General features: G+C 52.1%; 7 protein-coding genes across 7 annotated transcripts; 3 read left to right on the top strand and 4 right to left on the bottom strand.

Annotated features, from left to right (window-relative positions):
• Positions 1-41: 41 nt before the first annotated feature.
• BDV17DRAFT_289945 (uncharacterized protein) lies at positions 42-1,298 on the top strand (the record flags this gene model as incomplete). The annotated part of the gene is made up of 1 exon (XM_073761784.1): positions 42-1,298. The coding sequence occupies one exon, from the start codon at positions 42-44 to the stop codon at positions 1,296-1,298; it is 1,257 nt and encodes a 418-aa protein (XP_073617171.1).
• Positions 1,299-5,147: 3,849 nt separating this feature from the next.
• On the top strand, positions 5,148-6,347 carry BDV17DRAFT_289944 (cell envelope integrity protein TolA; the record flags this gene model as incomplete). The annotated part of the gene is made up of 2 exons (XM_073761783.1): positions 5,148-5,310; positions 5,383-6,347. The coding sequence occupies 2 exons, from the start codon at positions 5,148-5,150 to the stop codon at positions 6,345-6,347; spliced, it is 1,128 nt and encodes a 375-aa protein (XP_073617170.1).
• Positions 6,348-6,543: 196 nt separating this feature from the next.
• On the bottom strand, positions 6,544-8,436 carry BDV17DRAFT_45562 (putative MFS multidrug transporter). Its single transcript, XM_073764543.1, has 3 exons — positions 8,094-8,436; positions 7,222-8,039; positions 6,544-7,165 (listed from the first exon to the last, which is right to left on the bottom strand). The coding sequence occupies exons 1-3, from the start codon at positions 8,259-8,261 to the stop codon at positions 6,568-6,570; spliced, it is 1,584 nt and encodes a 527-aa protein (XP_073617169.1). The 5' UTR covers positions 8,262-8,436; the 3' UTR covers positions 6,544-6,567.
• Positions 8,437-10,253, bottom strand: BDV17DRAFT_45561 (Zn(II)2Cys6 transcription factor). Its single transcript, XM_073764542.1, has 3 exons — positions 9,849-10,253; positions 9,350-9,797; positions 8,437-9,297 (listed from the first exon to the last, which is right to left on the bottom strand). The coding sequence occupies exons 1-3, from the start codon at positions 10,231-10,233 to the stop codon at positions 8,613-8,615; spliced, it is 1,518 nt and encodes a 505-aa protein (XP_073617168.1). The 5' UTR covers positions 10,234-10,253; the 3' UTR covers positions 8,437-8,612.
• Positions 10,254-10,706: 453 nt separating this feature from the next.
• Positions 10,707-11,036, bottom strand: BDV17DRAFT_289941 (uncharacterized protein; the record flags this gene model as incomplete). Its single annotated transcript, XM_073761782.1, has 1 exon — positions 10,707-11,036. One exon carries the CDS (start codon positions 11,034-11,036, stop codon positions 10,707-10,709), a length of 330 nt encoding a protein of 109 aa, XP_073617167.1.
• Positions 11,037-11,941: 905 nt separating this feature from the next.
• Positions 11,942-12,753, bottom strand: BDV17DRAFT_289940 (uncharacterized protein; the record flags this gene model as incomplete). The annotated part of the gene is made up of 5 exons (XM_073761781.1): positions 11,942-12,081; positions 12,143-12,245; positions 12,315-12,493; positions 12,555-12,612; positions 12,664-12,753. 5 exons carry the CDS (start codon positions 12,751-12,753, stop codon positions 11,942-11,944), a joined length of 570 nt encoding a protein of 189 aa, XP_073617166.1.
• An 899-nt stretch (positions 12,754-13,652) lies between these two features.
• BDV17DRAFT_280873 (pectate lyase family protein) lies at positions 13,653-14,752 on the top strand (the record flags this gene model as incomplete). The annotated part of the gene is made up of 3 exons (XM_073759949.1): positions 13,653-13,956; positions 14,012-14,256; positions 14,324-14,752. 3 exons carry the CDS (start codon positions 13,653-13,655, stop codon positions 14,750-14,752), a joined length of 978 nt encoding a protein of 325 aa, XP_073617165.1.
• Positions 14,753-14,831: the final 79 nt, after the last annotated feature.

The raw sequence follows: 14,831 nt of genomic DNA, 5'->3' as shown, positions 1-14,831 counted from the left end.
TCAATATACCCAACCTTGCATCCAACATAATCGCACCAGCCATGCCACTTACAATCCACCTCAGAAACCCACAACATCACTACCACGGCAACGAGGTGATCCGCGGACACGTGGTATTCGAGTCATCAAGCCTAACAGAGCTCCAAGACATCCGGATAATATTCACAGGGATATCCAAAGCCAAAGTCCAAAAAGTGAAAGGGTCCGGGGCGCCCGCCGCAAATTACAGGAGTAAATGTGTCCTTTTCGAGAAAGAGAGGATCCTGCTTTCGCTGAATTCGAACGGGCAAGGTGGGGAGCAGGTTCTCGGGCCAGGGAAGTACGAGTGGCCGTTTGAATTTATTTTCCCGACCACCGCGCAGAGTTCAGTAAATTGGGCGGAGAAGGTGCCCTTTCGCAGCGACGCGGAGCATCCGCTCCCGCCGACGTTCGCGATCGAGGCGGGTGATGTGGAGAGGAAGGTTGATTGCAAGATCGAGTATCGGCTTGAGGCGAAGGTATTGAAGCCGCAGAGGGGGATCTTTCCGAGTCGCACGCCGTTGTTCCACGAGGAGGTTCGGCTCAATCTCTTGCCGGAGTTTGCGGTGGCGGATGGACAGGAGGATAATCGGGAGGTATACCGGCACCAGAAGGAGCAGCTCTTTGATATCCGGAGTATCCTTCTTCTTCCGGAAAATCGAGGGAGGGGGTTGAGGATGCCGGAGAAGATTCGGGGGTGGCTTTTCCCTAGCCAGTTACCGCGTTTCAGCTTCACGACGACGTTCTCGTACCCAACGCGGGTGGTCCAGTCTGCTCCTCTGGAGTGTTCTTGGGAGATTACGCCGCATATGGAGAGTGCCTCCATTTCAGCAGTCCCAGAGATTCTAATGCGATCGATATCCATCACAGCGACAAGCCAGACAGCTGCCCGGGCGGCGCCGTCAATAATGGGCGCTATATTTGCCGAGCTCGACGACAAGATTGAGATTCTCTCCAAGACATCTCTTCACTTGCCTGTATCTGGGACAGTGGACTTGGGGCAGGTATTCGGTCCGCTGGCGTTCAGGCATACGGACGTCTCGTTTCGCACATTCAATATCGCCAGGACTTATCGGCTGTACGCTTCGATTGTGCTCGAATGTGCCGGGAAGACGAACGAGTTCAAGGCCGCAGATCTACCGTTTGAGGTTGTTGCGAACGTGGAAAAGATGGAGAAGAGAGGTGTGGCTGCTGAGGTTTCCGGCCTGGTGGGAGATGCGCCGCCGGTATATACGCCATCTTGCCGCTGTCATTGTAGCGGTTTCACATTCTGTAAGTAAAATCTGGTCAGTGGTCTTCAGGTCATCTGGCGTTTTGCTTTCGGTCTGGGTTTAAGAAGCTAGTCATAGCTGTAGCATGAGCTGGCTGATGTTTATAATTCTAGCTATACTCGGTGTCTATCTAAATATGAGGTTGAATCCTCATGAGGGCGACACGGCCATCTACCTAAATACGCTTCACAAAAACCAATTCCCACTCTGGCGGTCTACCCGGGTTCCTTGCAAGATATGCTACTCGTATGCAAGATAACTCGCCCAACCGACTTTTGTGAGGTATACCAAAGAACGACCTAAGTGAGGCAATTTGAACACTTTGGAGTCACCCTCCTCTTTTACTTTCATAGACAGCAGGCCCTCCGGTGGTCGTCTGCGGTAAATTGACTTGCTATCGCCATCTTCAAGGGCGTTGATGTGCCACTTGAAGACCTGTCGGATCATGAACCTGGAATTGCCACATCTGGGTTGACGATACTTCGAGGCTGATAAAGCGGTATTTGCCTTCAGAGTGCGGGTTCGTCAGAAGGAAGCGATAGAAGAGGTCTGCGGTTTTCCGGTCCGGCGTGATCAGCACGAAGTATTCTACCCCCGCGGGCACTGCAGGCTCAGGGCTAACGTAAACAACAATGCTGTAGAGTGGCATGGCGCACATAGTGGGACTGACGTCGATTATAAGGATGATAAAGGTAGAATTGTATAAGATAGTGAGCGATGGCAATATGTCCGGGACAGGCAACTAAGATGGATAGAGCATGACGATGGAGAAGTTGTAGGTGGAAGGTTGCCGTTCCAACCTCGTCTTCGAAGGTGTCGAGCCCGGTCAAGGGTGCGGTAATTGAAGGAGCCCCTTGTGCTGCCTGCCGGATTTGTTAGCCTTGCATGAGCACCTGCACTCTTCCCATCAGATAGTCTCCCCTCCGCACATTCGATCATTTACACCTTCAGATTCCCACCTGACGACATCATCGTCTATCTGCCATAATTTCTGCTACTGGCATCTGCTCTTGCTCTTACCACGACGAGGCCAATGTTTCACCCTGTCGCTCAAAACGGCAGACCCTCACATGGGCGTCTATTTGAACCGTCATGACCGCCCAATCGTTCAACTCTGCCCCTCACATGGTCTTGAGTTTGTGGGCCATGCCCTCGCAATTCTCGTTCTTGAGCAGGGCGTCCATGATTCTGGGGACGTCTCTCCCCGATTGACTCCAACATCGATAAATTCGGTTGGAGTGAAAGAGGTCTGGCACCTGATCTATGCCTGCTTCCGATACAAGATTGACGCCAAGTCCGGACCCATCCACGAATGGTTCGTTCAGTGGTACGATGCACAAAAAGAAAGGTACGACGCAGAAAAGCAGGAACAGAAGCTTCTATTCCATAGCGAGGCCATGTTTCCTTGCTATTCATTCAAGTACGCGGATGGATTCCTGTGGAGTACGCATGAACTCCTGTATAACTGTCATTATTATATCGTGGAGCATAATCCTACGTCTATTGAGGAAACGGGATTCCACCTGCCTCGAAGGATCGTTCGTCAGCTTCATCCTCCCCGGCCATACTCGGACGGAGACTTACGTATTTGACTTGAAGAACAGCTGAACGCAGCACGCGGACGATTGAGAAACATAATTGGCCAAGGACTTTCGCCCATATCACAGAGCTCAACCGCTCCGAGGGCCACAAGTGTAAAGCCCACACCTTTCCAAGTATTTCCGTGAGCTCGATCGAAGCCGAGTCTGGCCGCTTTCGGAAGCCATGAAGAAAAAAGGCACCAACGATCTCCTCCAGCAGCTTGCTCTGTTCAATGGCAAGAATGTCCGCTGCCGCTGGTATTTCAGATTCAGCAAACCTCCCTGTTCGGACTGTGACAGGAACAGGAGCGGGAAAGTGGCTCCAACGCGCCACGTCAATAGACTACATGCACTCTTAAACCTTCTATCTAGACCGATTTCGCCTCGTCCCGTCCATTTAGGCCCCCGGCGGCAGGAGGTCACTACCTTTGCCTCGCACCTACACATGAAGCCCCCCAAGTCAAACCCATACCGCTATCGACCATTCGGTACTCCCAGTCAGCTGTCCGTGCGCATCTGTCAATGCTCGGCTCATGTGGCTGAATTCAGTTCGGCTATGATTCGGAGACACAAGAGGTGTACTCCGCGCAGGGAAAAACCATTCCGCCAGACAATCGATGCATAGTATCATAACCCGCAACGCATACTTGAATCTAGCCTCGAAATAAACTGATTTCCAACTGTTGACCTCTCTCGAATGTCCCTGCTCGATTTGTCGTGATGGTAGCTTGACTCGTAAATTCATGGCAAGTCCAGAAAGTACGATTCCAGACCGGGCAAATCACGGTGGAAGTCAATCTTCGCCCTAACGCCCAGTCACAGACAGCGTCATCTCCATCTGTTTGTTGATCCTTGAATGGGAGTTAAGTCGGCCCTGAACCGCGATGTCCGCACGGAATCCTTCTTCGCTTCCTGGTATTGTGGTCCATCTTGGGCTTTGCGCGTGTGGTGATGATGCAGCAGGCTAGTCACGCCGAATACTTGTACTTTATCTTCATCTCGAACCAGTCCGCGTTCAATTCGTGAATTAGAATCTCGTCGCGACAGTAAACGTTCTGAAGTGGAACACCAAACCTCAGGCTGAAAGCAGGACGTTGCGCTTGCTTTTTATATTCCACATCATGTGCCAACCCCAAGCATTGCCGGGGAGCGTGTCATCATGCCGAGTACTTTTTCATGTATAGCGCAGTTACACCACCGAGTCAACGCAATCCCTGCTCAGCTCCAATGCGTCTCCATGCGCAACCGATTGTGATGGCGCATGCTGTATAATGGCTGCTTTTGCGGCCGGCAACCTTATATTTTTTTTTTTTTTTTTTTCAAGCCCGCAGCCGCAGCGGCAGGGTCCTTCGCCTTGCATCCGCCGATCGTCGGGACTTGATCCTCGCAGGCTTCACTGCAGGGCTTGCATCTCGGTGCATACTGATGACTATCGGTTGCATTTTACCTTGATTCAACGTCAGTGATTGCTACAGTAGGTACCTACATCCAAGCTTCGTCACGTGTACTTATACATGGCTTACAGGTAGGCAGATGGACTGCTGGAATATTTGCACGAGGGATGCGGCTGCCAAGACATTACGACGATAGTGGTCTTGACGGTGTATTCCTGCACTTCTGAGACGCCGGCAGACAACAGACATGGCGGTTGGGAAAGTCCGCTGTCTGGAATCCTCTAGCTGGACCGGACGATAAAGTATACGAGCACTCTTTCCCGATTTGGTCGCGCCTGCCTGTTGAATTAGCGACCTGAAATGCGTGTCACGTGATCTGCCGTCTCCGCCGCTCCGCTGACATCTCCCAAGTCCAACAAACATTCTGCTGGATTCAGACCAACAGCTGCATATTTGCGATCACGCATAATGCAGTGCTTGACTGCTCTTCTTCCGTCTCGCCCAGGCCGATACCGAGCACCCCAGCAGCTTAACCTCTGTAGGTGGCTGTGGCAGGACTCCGGATCGGTCTTGGCGCTACGAGTTTGTTGCCGAATCCGGTTAGCACTGCCTTGTCTTGGCCAGGGTCTGCTCCTCTTCCAGTGTAGTTTTGATGCTCGGGTATGGCTGAGCTACTTCTAGGTTGCCGATACGAGTAATTTTTGTGCAGACTGCGGATGTTGACGGTGATGATGGTGGCTGAGCTTGGGGGTTGTTGCCGGAGGACTGGAGATATATATTTTTGGTGCTCATGAGCGAAGTTCAGAGCGCGGAATTCAGGATCCTTGAATCAACCCGCGACTCTATTATACTACCTACATTAAAGGAAAGACCAAAGCTTCAAGATGGCTAGCCAGACTTATTTTGACACTTCCCTTGATTTTACTCCTTCTCCTCCCTACCAACTACCAACTCCCGCTCCTCCACCATCGCAGCAACAACCCCAGGTCCCATCACCACAAACCCTACAAGTCTCCCTCTCACACTTCAAACCAATCATCATTCCCCGTAAGTCACATCACACACTCTACCACGAGAACCCCTCTTAGACAGAACCCAGCTAACCATATGACAAAACAGAAGTAACAAAAACCTTCGACGGCGAACTCTTCTCCCCCTTCATGCGCGCCTATCCCCCAATCCTTAGTTCCCCCAACATAAACATCCCCCAATCCACATTCCTCGCCTTCCTCGATGGCCTAAACGAAGCCTTCATGGCAAACCCCTTCTTCCAAGCCGCAGGCACAACGGGCGAAATAATGGGATTTTTCCCTATGCTCGAGATCCCTGGACTAGTCCTCGAGACGACGAGCGAAGTCGGTAGTGAGGTGACCAGTTATTTTCGGACGAGGGCGTATCTTAGAAGGGCGAATGAGGGGATTTTCAACCCGGTTGGGTTGAGGGTTATGGTTAGCGGGTTTAAGGGGGTGTCTAGGGTTCTGGGGTTGAATGAGGGGGAGGTTAAGGGGAGGATGGAGATGCTGGTAAAAGTTGGGGAAAAGGGGGCCAACGGGGGTAACGGTGGCGATGCCAGTCTGTCACGAAACCCAGGGCACCTCCTCCTCTCCGCCCTCTGGAACCAAGTCGCGCCGCTGGAAACGACAAACCTCCCTGAACCGAGCCTGGAAAAGAACCGCCTCAAACGCTGGAACGCATCCTACGCCGCGCGGGAAGGCGCAAAGCAAAAAGAGAAGCTCGACAAGAAGTACCGCGAGGCGGAGCGGAAACAAGCCGAGAAATACGCGAAGGCTATAAGCGATGCTCAGGAGAAAGATCGGGAAATTGCGAAGCTGGAAAGAAAGATTGAGGAGGTTGCGGTTAGCGGGAAGAGTGCTGAGGAGAAGGAGAGGACGTTTGAAGCTTTGAGCAGGCAGATTGAGAAGATTAGAATGAAACGGGATGAGAAGAGTAAGGTTGTTCGGGGCGAGGGGGATCAAGCGTTGGAGAAGTTGACGAGGAAGAATATGAAGAAGGGGTTTAAGATGAAGTTTGTTGTCGTTGTTCCGCTGGGGCGGGGGAATGAGTGGGATGGGGGTGATGGGTAGCTGGAGGTCTGATGTATACGAGCGTTGAGAGGCAATGAAGTGGATAGTATGAGGTGTGAGGAGTCATTGGCGTCTACATTTTGTCGCGTATTATTATAATTCCATCTAATTTTATCACCAGACTGGGTAATATCGTGGCGCATAGCATCAAAGCAGCCGACGAGCATTTATGAAAAGAATTCACGCAACCAACGCTTCCATCCAGGATACCGGACCCAGATCAGGGACGGCCCTCGGCCTCAGAGGCATCCCCACCCCTCCCCTCCACCGCAGCGGCCGCAGCCAGAGCCTCCCGTTCATCAACCGTCAACTCACTCCTCGCCTCCTTAATCCTCACAAACAGCACAACAGCGCCCAATCCCACAGCCCCAAGCGCAACCTGATACCAAAAAACCGCCTTATAGCTCTCTCTCGCCCCCAACCCCGCCGTCTCACTATGCGTCACATCCGCAAAACCAAGCATAACCGCAATGCCCATATGCAGGGTACAGTTAATCAACGCCCCCGCAAGACCCTGCCTCGCCTTGGGCATATTCGTGGTAATGAAGATATTGGCGAGGTTGAAGGAAATGTCGATACCTATCGTCCCGCAGATCATGGCGGGGAAGACGAACGCCCAGTAGTTTCCGCCCAATGGGATCAACGCGAAGAGTAGGCCGGACCCGATATACCCCAGACAGGAGATTATGAGGAGGATTGTACCTGGGACGATGTGGAAGATTAGACCGCCGATGCAGCAGAGGATTAGACCGCCTACGGCCATGGGTACTGTCCAGGCAACCATTTGGAAGGGGGTTGCGCCCATGAAGTCGGCCATACTAAATCAATTGGTAAGCGACTGGTGGAAGAAAAGTGGGGAAGGGTAGGGGCGTACTATAGGACGGCGTAGAGGAGGTACACTCCCAAGCTTCCGTAGAGGAACAGTAGCGCAATGGCGAGTGGTGTCATATATTTCACTCGGAAGATGTCCCCAGGGAGAAGCGGGTTCTTGATCACCCACCCTTCGAGGTAGGCGAATGCTCCTAGGAACAGAACGCCAAGGATTAAACACACGGGGATGTAGGGAGTACGCCATTTATGCGGCGCGTAGGAACTATGCGCGATGGCGAAGACGAACAAGACCGACCCGGCGACTGACAATGCACATCCGGCCCAGTCCATAGTGGCACCATTACCCCTTGTCTCCCTGAAGTCGCGCGGGATGTAGAAGATCGACGAGAGTGTGGTAATGGCCGAGAGGATGGCTCCGAGGAAGAAATACCATCTCCAGGTGAGATACTGACTGCAGAGACCGGAAAAGAAAATGCCGACGAAGAATCCTAGAGCAGCGCACGCGCCGTAGAGACTGAAGACGAAGTTTTTGCGAGGACCCGGTCGGTATGTTTTCCCTAGAATCATGACGCCCGACGGGAGGAACGCGGCTAGCCCGAGGCCCTGCAAGGCTCGGAAGATGACTAGCATGAGCCATGACTGCGAGATTCCACAGAGGATCGAGGAAATGGTCAACCACGTTGCACCGGCAATATAAATCGCGTAGCCGCCGAACATGTCAGTCAGCCGGCCGAAGATGAGGAGTGTCGAGGTTACGGCTAGTGATAACGATGTGGAGGGCCATATTGCGGACTCGGGAGGGAAGTCGAGTTCTTCGATTAGAGTTGGTAAGAGGACGTTGGACCCTGAAATGTAGTATTCCTGAGGTGCATTAGTTTGGTTCCACAGGGCAAGGCACTAGGAACCTTAACTTACTGCTAGAATTTGCGACATCACGATGGAGAAGCAGAAGGCAACCTCTGGCCATGCACCAGAAAACAACTGCGGTCGCTCTTTGCCCAGCCTTTCGAGCGATATTTGGTCGTAGTTGCCGCCATTTTCTTGAGGTAGTGAGCTTTCCTCCGTTTCCTTCGGAAAGGTCATTGTCCGGCGAAAGTCGGTATGAATGAGGGGCAGCAATAATCCATGCTACGGCAGCTCAAGGTCTAGCAAACTGAAAAACCAAAGACCCCCGAGTCCTAATATATGATTCCCATTCCAGGTGGCCAGCATTTGTATCTCGTAACCAAAACGGCTTCACTCCCAAGACCTTCTCCAAGCGGCAGTTGGATGGAGAAAAAAGGCTTGGCCTGGGAACCTCGTGAAGAACCAGAAACCGGAGCTCGGTTGATGGGACAAACACCCATGTGGGGAGACCCGGCAAGACGAAGCCTGACGGCTGACGTCGGTCCCGGCTATCCGTTTTAGGAAGCTCAACGGAGTGGAGTAGGAAGGCTAGATAAGCAGCCAATCGTGGCTCGACCGGCCAATGTCGAAGATCCAATCGGTTGCCACAATTTCCCCGTCGTCAATCTTTTTCCAATGGCCCTGCAGGATCTTCGCCGCGTTCGAGACGTTCAAGCATTTGGTATCTGCCCAGAATTCTTCCATAGCTTGGATGAGGACGTTTCTTTGGGACTGCTGGTGACACTCGAGACCTGCGACGACAATGGGCCAGAGAGCACATTTGAGAAGATCTGAGCCGCGCTGGAGCATGTCAATGACCCCGATCAGCTCCGACACTGTGGTCTTCTGATTTGTTTGCACATTTTGTATAGCATCAAGGACACGCCCGCCGTATAGTATGGCACCGAGTTGGTAGACGCGGGCAAGCTTGCAAAGATCATCAATATCCCTTACCGACTCCTGCGGGAGCGAGGAAGCCCACGTATAACAATCGAATTGTTTCACTGCATCGAGGACCGGGGTGATTCCCCCCAGACTGATCTCATCGGAAGGAGTGCCGCCCGCAACCATATCCCGCTGTAGGGAAAAGAACTGCACCGACGTGAGAATATATTCAGGGCACCCAAGGAATGATTCCTCGACCACGTCTTCCATCATGTTGGCGGAGTGATCGGTCGGCGCATAGTTATTCAGAAGCTTCGGTCGTACGAAGGTTGCGCCAAGTGCCTCGATCCTAGGCCAGATTCTTAGCATAATGTGGCCTATGAGGGTGGGGACCAACATACAAATGAATCTGCTTGATTATGAATTTCCGCACTTTCTCAATAGTACGACCGGGGTCGTGACTCGGCTTCAGGGCCATCAAGTTCTTCGCACCTTCCAGATGATAATTCCATCGATCGCAGCCCGACTCAAGCAAGTCCAGAAAAACGAGAAGGAAGACGCTCGCCACCGTGCCATCTTTGTATGGATGTTGCGTATTGATGGAGTGCGCTAAACCCTGTATGGCGCGGTATTTGAAGCGAAGGGCCTCCTTGTCCCTATTAGTGGCCATAGACATAGGTTCTGCGGAGCTGGTGGAAAACGGTTGCTCAAAGTTTGCCCGATGACGAGCCGCAAGCGCGAGCATCGCATCCAGAAGCACCTTGTCGCCAAAAGCAAGCGGTATAAGACTCCGAAAAGGGTTGTTTTGACTATCGTATACGATGAAGAGCTGGCATATGCGCTGGTTGTCTGCAAACAATTAGGTTCCGTGAATTCGCTCAGCCAGAGATGAGCGCCTACAGTAGTCCAAGTAATATTGAGATGATTCGTCCAACTGATAAAGTGCCCTATCGTCGACAGACGGAGGTATGCTGGGTATGCTCGGAGTCGGCGGCGCGGAAACCAACTGGAGGTCCGTAGACGGGTCTCCGTTCGAGGCACTCGGGCTCGGGGTCTCGGCCGTTGAAATGGAATGCATCTTCAACTCGCCCACAGGTCTCGATGCGACTAACGTATTTTGATACGATCGGCCTCGCATAGTTCCCCGGATGGCGACCCCTTGCACCCACCGAACGGGCCTCTTGTCGAGACATTCCAGCCCCGCCTTCTGACACTTGAGACAGGGGGTTTGAGATCGGTCACATTGAATGTGTCGCCGGCGACACGTATAGCATGGCTCCGCCATTAGCCAAGGATGAATCTCATGTCGATAAAACTGTCTTGGATGAAAAAAAAAGTTGTGTTTAATGTGAACGTTCTCTTCCCCGTCTGAGGGACAGGCGCACGTGATCTGACGGGACAGCTGACGGCTAACCCATTGTGGTATTTTTCTGCCTGAGGCAAGAATGAGATATGCAGAAAGCAGTCTCAGTCTCACATCAGCATGGGCCAGAGTACAATCAAGGTGATTCATAAGGAAAGAAATACATACACATCAGCAGTACGAATAGGACAGATTGCCCATCCCTCGCGTCCTCGCAGCTCTAACAGCAGCATGCATATCCCTTACCCGCATCCCAGCCCTCAAGGGCACCCGCGCCACGCCCACAGCATTAGTATGAATCGCAAGAGTATGCGGGTGCTCCCCATGATCACCCTCATAACCCTGGGGCTCCTCAATCTGGAGATCGAGGCCCAGGCCGAAGTGCAGGAGCAGCGCTAACATCCCTTATCCGTCTTGACCGCAGCATACTGCAGCGAACCAGCAGGCGCCGCGTCATCGATCCTGTTATTCGGATCTGCAGCAGCCTTGAGGAGTAACTCGGCGGCTTCGAGGTTATCACGCATAATTGCGATTGCCAGGGGGGTCCGGCGGTGGTTAACCCACCGGCCGTATTTCTGCCTGGAGAGCTCGAGTGAAGGGCTGAATGCTAGGAGTAGTTCGACTGCCTTGACGTTGTACATTCGCACGGAGTAGCAGAGTAAATTTACATCGTAGGGTGGGACACTCGTCGAGGCGTTGGCCCCGCGTTGGAGGAGGAGTTGCATGCAGGAGACGAGGGGCTTTCTCGTTGATAGACAGAGTAGACGATCCAGTCTTGCTTGATGTATTTGGTGACCACGCCGTCGGGTCAGAGGTTGTATGTCGTCAAAAGCTAGTCTTTTGCGGCCTTAGTCTATGAGTGTCTCGCCCGCGTTTTCTAGTACCTGGGCGCTCGCATATTGACCTTCCATTGTTCTTCCGATGAGAGTCAGTGAGGGTCTTGACTCGAGGGGTTGGGTCCCAACGGTGAGAACTCTCAAGTAGGTAACTCATTGCATACTAAGCGATACTCGAGGACCCGTTCGAGAAGTTTCTCCCGGACTAGCTTGAGATGATCCTCAGTGTCATATATCAAATACCGAGTCTCTGTTGAGTTTTCGAGAGCCTCCCTGTCCAGGTTCGTGAAATGCGAGAAGACCTGGAGCTAAGACTCAATGGGTAAATCGTGCCAGCTTATTGTTTATATCGGCGGCCAAATAGAAACCGGATTGTAGAATAAGACATGTGTTCGTCTTCTTCGATATATCTCTCGAGGTATACACAATCTTTCCTGCAGCCTGGGGTGACGCTTACTCGAAGGCCTTTCGCCCCGGACGAGGCATTATATCTATACAAAGAATGTCTCACAATTTCTCATAGGGGAGAACAATGACGGAATCCTCCAGCATGATGTTAAATACATTGCAATTCACAATATTGCCGCTGCGGTCGTTTCTAGTCGTTATATATCTTTTCTCACTATTGGACTCACCTGTCCACTAAAGACATAAAATATCACCGTTCGACTTCCGCCGGTTATGTGCGATGTCCGTTGCCGCAGACCGCAACAATTCCTCCCTACTACCTTCAACTTCTGTACACGGGGAAACCAGAAACCAGATCCCAAGTGCTATTACCGCTCGAGCCAATATTAAGCCTCAACATAGAAATCATTACAACTCTCGTATGTCTGCTCATTGCCGCTAGCGTACCAATACCACTGGATCACGCAGTTGCCCGCCTCGCTGCAGGACGAACCGAGGGTATCTGGAATGGTCACGTTGTAGTCGACTTTCAATGATTAGCAACGTCCTTTGGTGGATTTGAAAGGAAATGGGGGAGGTGAGCATACTATCATCACGGGGAGGACCCGAGAGGTGGTTTGGCCAATCATCCCAAGATCGGAGTGGTTCGCCTATGATTTCATTCGTTGCCGTGTCGACGACGGATACATTCTATGATCGTTTCATCAGTACCCTCCCCATTGTCGTGAAGATGGGTATCGAAAGAAGGAGCATGCTTACCGCATAACCAGGATGATGCCCCGCAATCAAATCAATATGAAAATAGAGAACCTCGCCAGCGGTGACGACAAGGACGTTGTCACTGTTGTCTTCGAACTGATACCCGCGGCATAGATAGGCATTGCAGTTATAGTCCGCGTCGGCTTCACGGGCCGCGTTTTCTATGGGACCCGCGATATCTGAAAAACGGCAACCAGTTGGCACGGAGTCCGTGTAACAACTGCATTATAAGGAACTAACCACTCTCAAGAACATCGACGACGGCGGCACCACATGCTGCTTCGTGAGCTGGACCTGTCTGTTCAGGTTGTTTAGCTGTCGTTGTGACTGAGTGCATGGAGATACGCACCTTTCGAGGAGCTGGGTCTTGGACGACCGCGTGCCCTGTAACGACTGGAATAGCTGCAAAAAGGGCCACATTGAGTAGCGAGGACAACATTGTGAGGAGTTCGGTTGACAAAGCTGAGGTGTAATTGAGATGGGGTAATATAGAAATACAAACCAGGTTTGACGAGATCGAGTACTCATATGGTTCATCTTCCGGTAGAGTGCCGGCCAAGTAGGGCCAAGAGAAGAAAGAGTCTCACACAAGTTGCAACTTTCAATGTCAACATCGCGGGGTCCTCTTGTTACATCGTGGATATTTCTTCCAGACAGCACCAAAGATTACCCGCGAATCGCATCTCGTTCGTCCCATAGTACCCACCATCTCAGATACGATTTTCACAAAATAACTCATGATCAAAGGAAAGATTAAAGCGTATTGCATACGGCAAAAGGAGCCAAGGCACCTATACCAGACTTACATATTGGGGCTCATTAGTCCCCCTCGTCAGGGGCGCCGATCGTCAGTTGACAGCCACCAAACACTCATGAAACGCCCCGGCAGGACGTTTTCGCTCCAACTAGATTATTCTCCATACGGCGGTCATCTAACCAGGGGTTCTGGGCAAACCATGACGGTCCTGGCGGCTATTTCCGTGCCGAATGCGGAGGGTTGGCGTCAAATGCCGCGTGATCTGCACTGACGAAAAAAACGCGATTGGAGGGGAAAATGCGATGCATAGATTGGGCTGGGGAAAATGTCAACTTGCAGGGCTTGGCAGACCTGAAGAATGTGGGGGATGTAGACGGCGCTGAGCTGGTGTCATTGTTTTTGGTATTGGGATTGGGATTGCTGGGCGTCGGTATATAAGGTGAGTGAATTGAGGAAGGAGATAGGGCTGGTTTTTAGGATCAAGTTCAACTTCGATAATCGACTGAGCGTAGGCAGCTATCGTTCTTTGACTTACTTTAGTCTACTCAATTCTGATTCTCTTCACTTTTCTCGCTCACAATATGAGGTTCACCCCCCTTGTCTTCTTGGCCGCCGTGGTCACTGCTTCTCCCACCAAGAAGCTCAGCACCCGCGAGCTGGCTCGTCGCCAGGCCACCGAGAGCTGCCCCATTGGATACTGCACCCAGAACGGCGGAACCACTGGTGGTGCTGCTGGTGACACCGTCGAGGTTTCTGATCTCGCTGCCTTGACTGAGGCTGCTGAGAGCGAGACACCTCTGACCATCATCGTTACTGGTGACATCTCCGGCAATGCCAGGATCCGCGTCGCTTCTGACAAGACTATCTACGGTGAATCGGGTGCTAGTATGCTCTTCCTGGCCCTTGACTAGCTGATTTCCCCTTTACTGACCATCTGTAGCAATCACCGGCGTTGGCTTCTACATCCGCCGGGTCAGCAATGTTATCATGCGTAACCTCGCCATCGGCCAAGTCGATGCAGACAACGGAGATGCCGTTGGAATCGACGAGTCCACCAATGTGTGGATTGATCACCTTGATCTCTCTGGAGATCTGAGTGCCGGCAAGGACGACCTTGATGGTCTCCTTGACATCACTCACGCTGCCGAGTGGATCACCGTCTCGAACACTTACTTCCATGACCACGTAAGCCCTACCTACACCGTACCCTTTCATTCTTTCCAATGAGGCACATATACTAACGGCCTCCCAGTGGAAAGGCTCGTTGATCGGCCATTCCGACAGCAACGAAGACGAAGACCTGGGCCATCTCCATATCACATACGCCAACAACCACTGGTACAACATCAACAGCCGCACGCCCTCCGTGCGCTTCGGCACAGTCCACATCATCAACAACTACTGGGACAGCCTGATCAGCACGGGCGTGAACGCGCGTATGGACGCGCAGATTCTAATTCAGAGTTCCGCGTTCGCGAACTGCCCTGACGAGGCGATTTTCTTCGCGGACTCTGATTACACGGGCTATGTTGTTGTTGATGATGTGGATCTTGGTGGCTCGAGTAACTCGGTTCCTGAGGGGACGCTTACGCCGGATAGTCTCCCGTATGATGCTATTGAGGCACTTGGGTCGGCAGAAGTTGCCTCGACGGTTCCGGGGACTGCGGGGGCTATCTTGTAGGCCTGAAACTGAGCCTGCTTGGTATCTTTAAGTTCCCTAGTGGAACTGCCTTGGAGTTGTTTACATGTACATACTTCTT

Source organism: Aspergillus undulatus, assembly GCF_047715775.1.
Source record: "Aspergillus undulatus strain CBS 261.88 unplaced genomic scaffold BDV17scaffold_15, whole genome shotgun sequence".
Taxonomy (NCBI): domain Eukaryota; kingdom Fungi; phylum Ascomycota; class Eurotiomycetes; order Eurotiales; family Aspergillaceae; genus Aspergillus; species Aspergillus undulatus.
The sequence above is the reverse complement of the archived record's forward strand: the minus strand, read 5'-3'. Positions and strand labels throughout refer to the sequence as shown.

Coding starts and splice junctions, on each gene's coding strand:
- BDV17DRAFT_45562 (XM_073764543.1), bottom strand. CDS start 8,261: ATGACCTTTCCGAAGGAAACGGAGGAAAGCTCACTACCTCAAGAAAAT. Junction 8,040..8,093: donor TGATGTCGCAAATTCTAGCA/GTAAGTTAAGGT, acceptor AATGCACCTCAG/GAATACTACATTTCAGGGTC. Junction 7,166..7,221: donor CTCCTCTACGCCGTCCTATA/GTACGCCCCTAC, acceptor CAATTGATTTAG/TATGGCCGACTTCATGGGCG.
- BDV17DRAFT_45561 (XM_073764542.1), bottom strand. CDS start 10,233: ATGGCGGAGCCATGCTATACGTGTCGCCGGCGACACATTCAATGTGAC. Junction 9,798..9,848: donor TCAATATTACTTGGACTACT/GTAGGCGCTCAT, acceptor AATTGTTTGCAG/ACAACCAGCGCATATGCCAG. Junction 9,298..9,349: donor ATAATCAAGCAGATTCATTT/GTATGTTGGTCC, acceptor AATCTGGCCTAG/GATCGAGGCACTTGGCGCAA.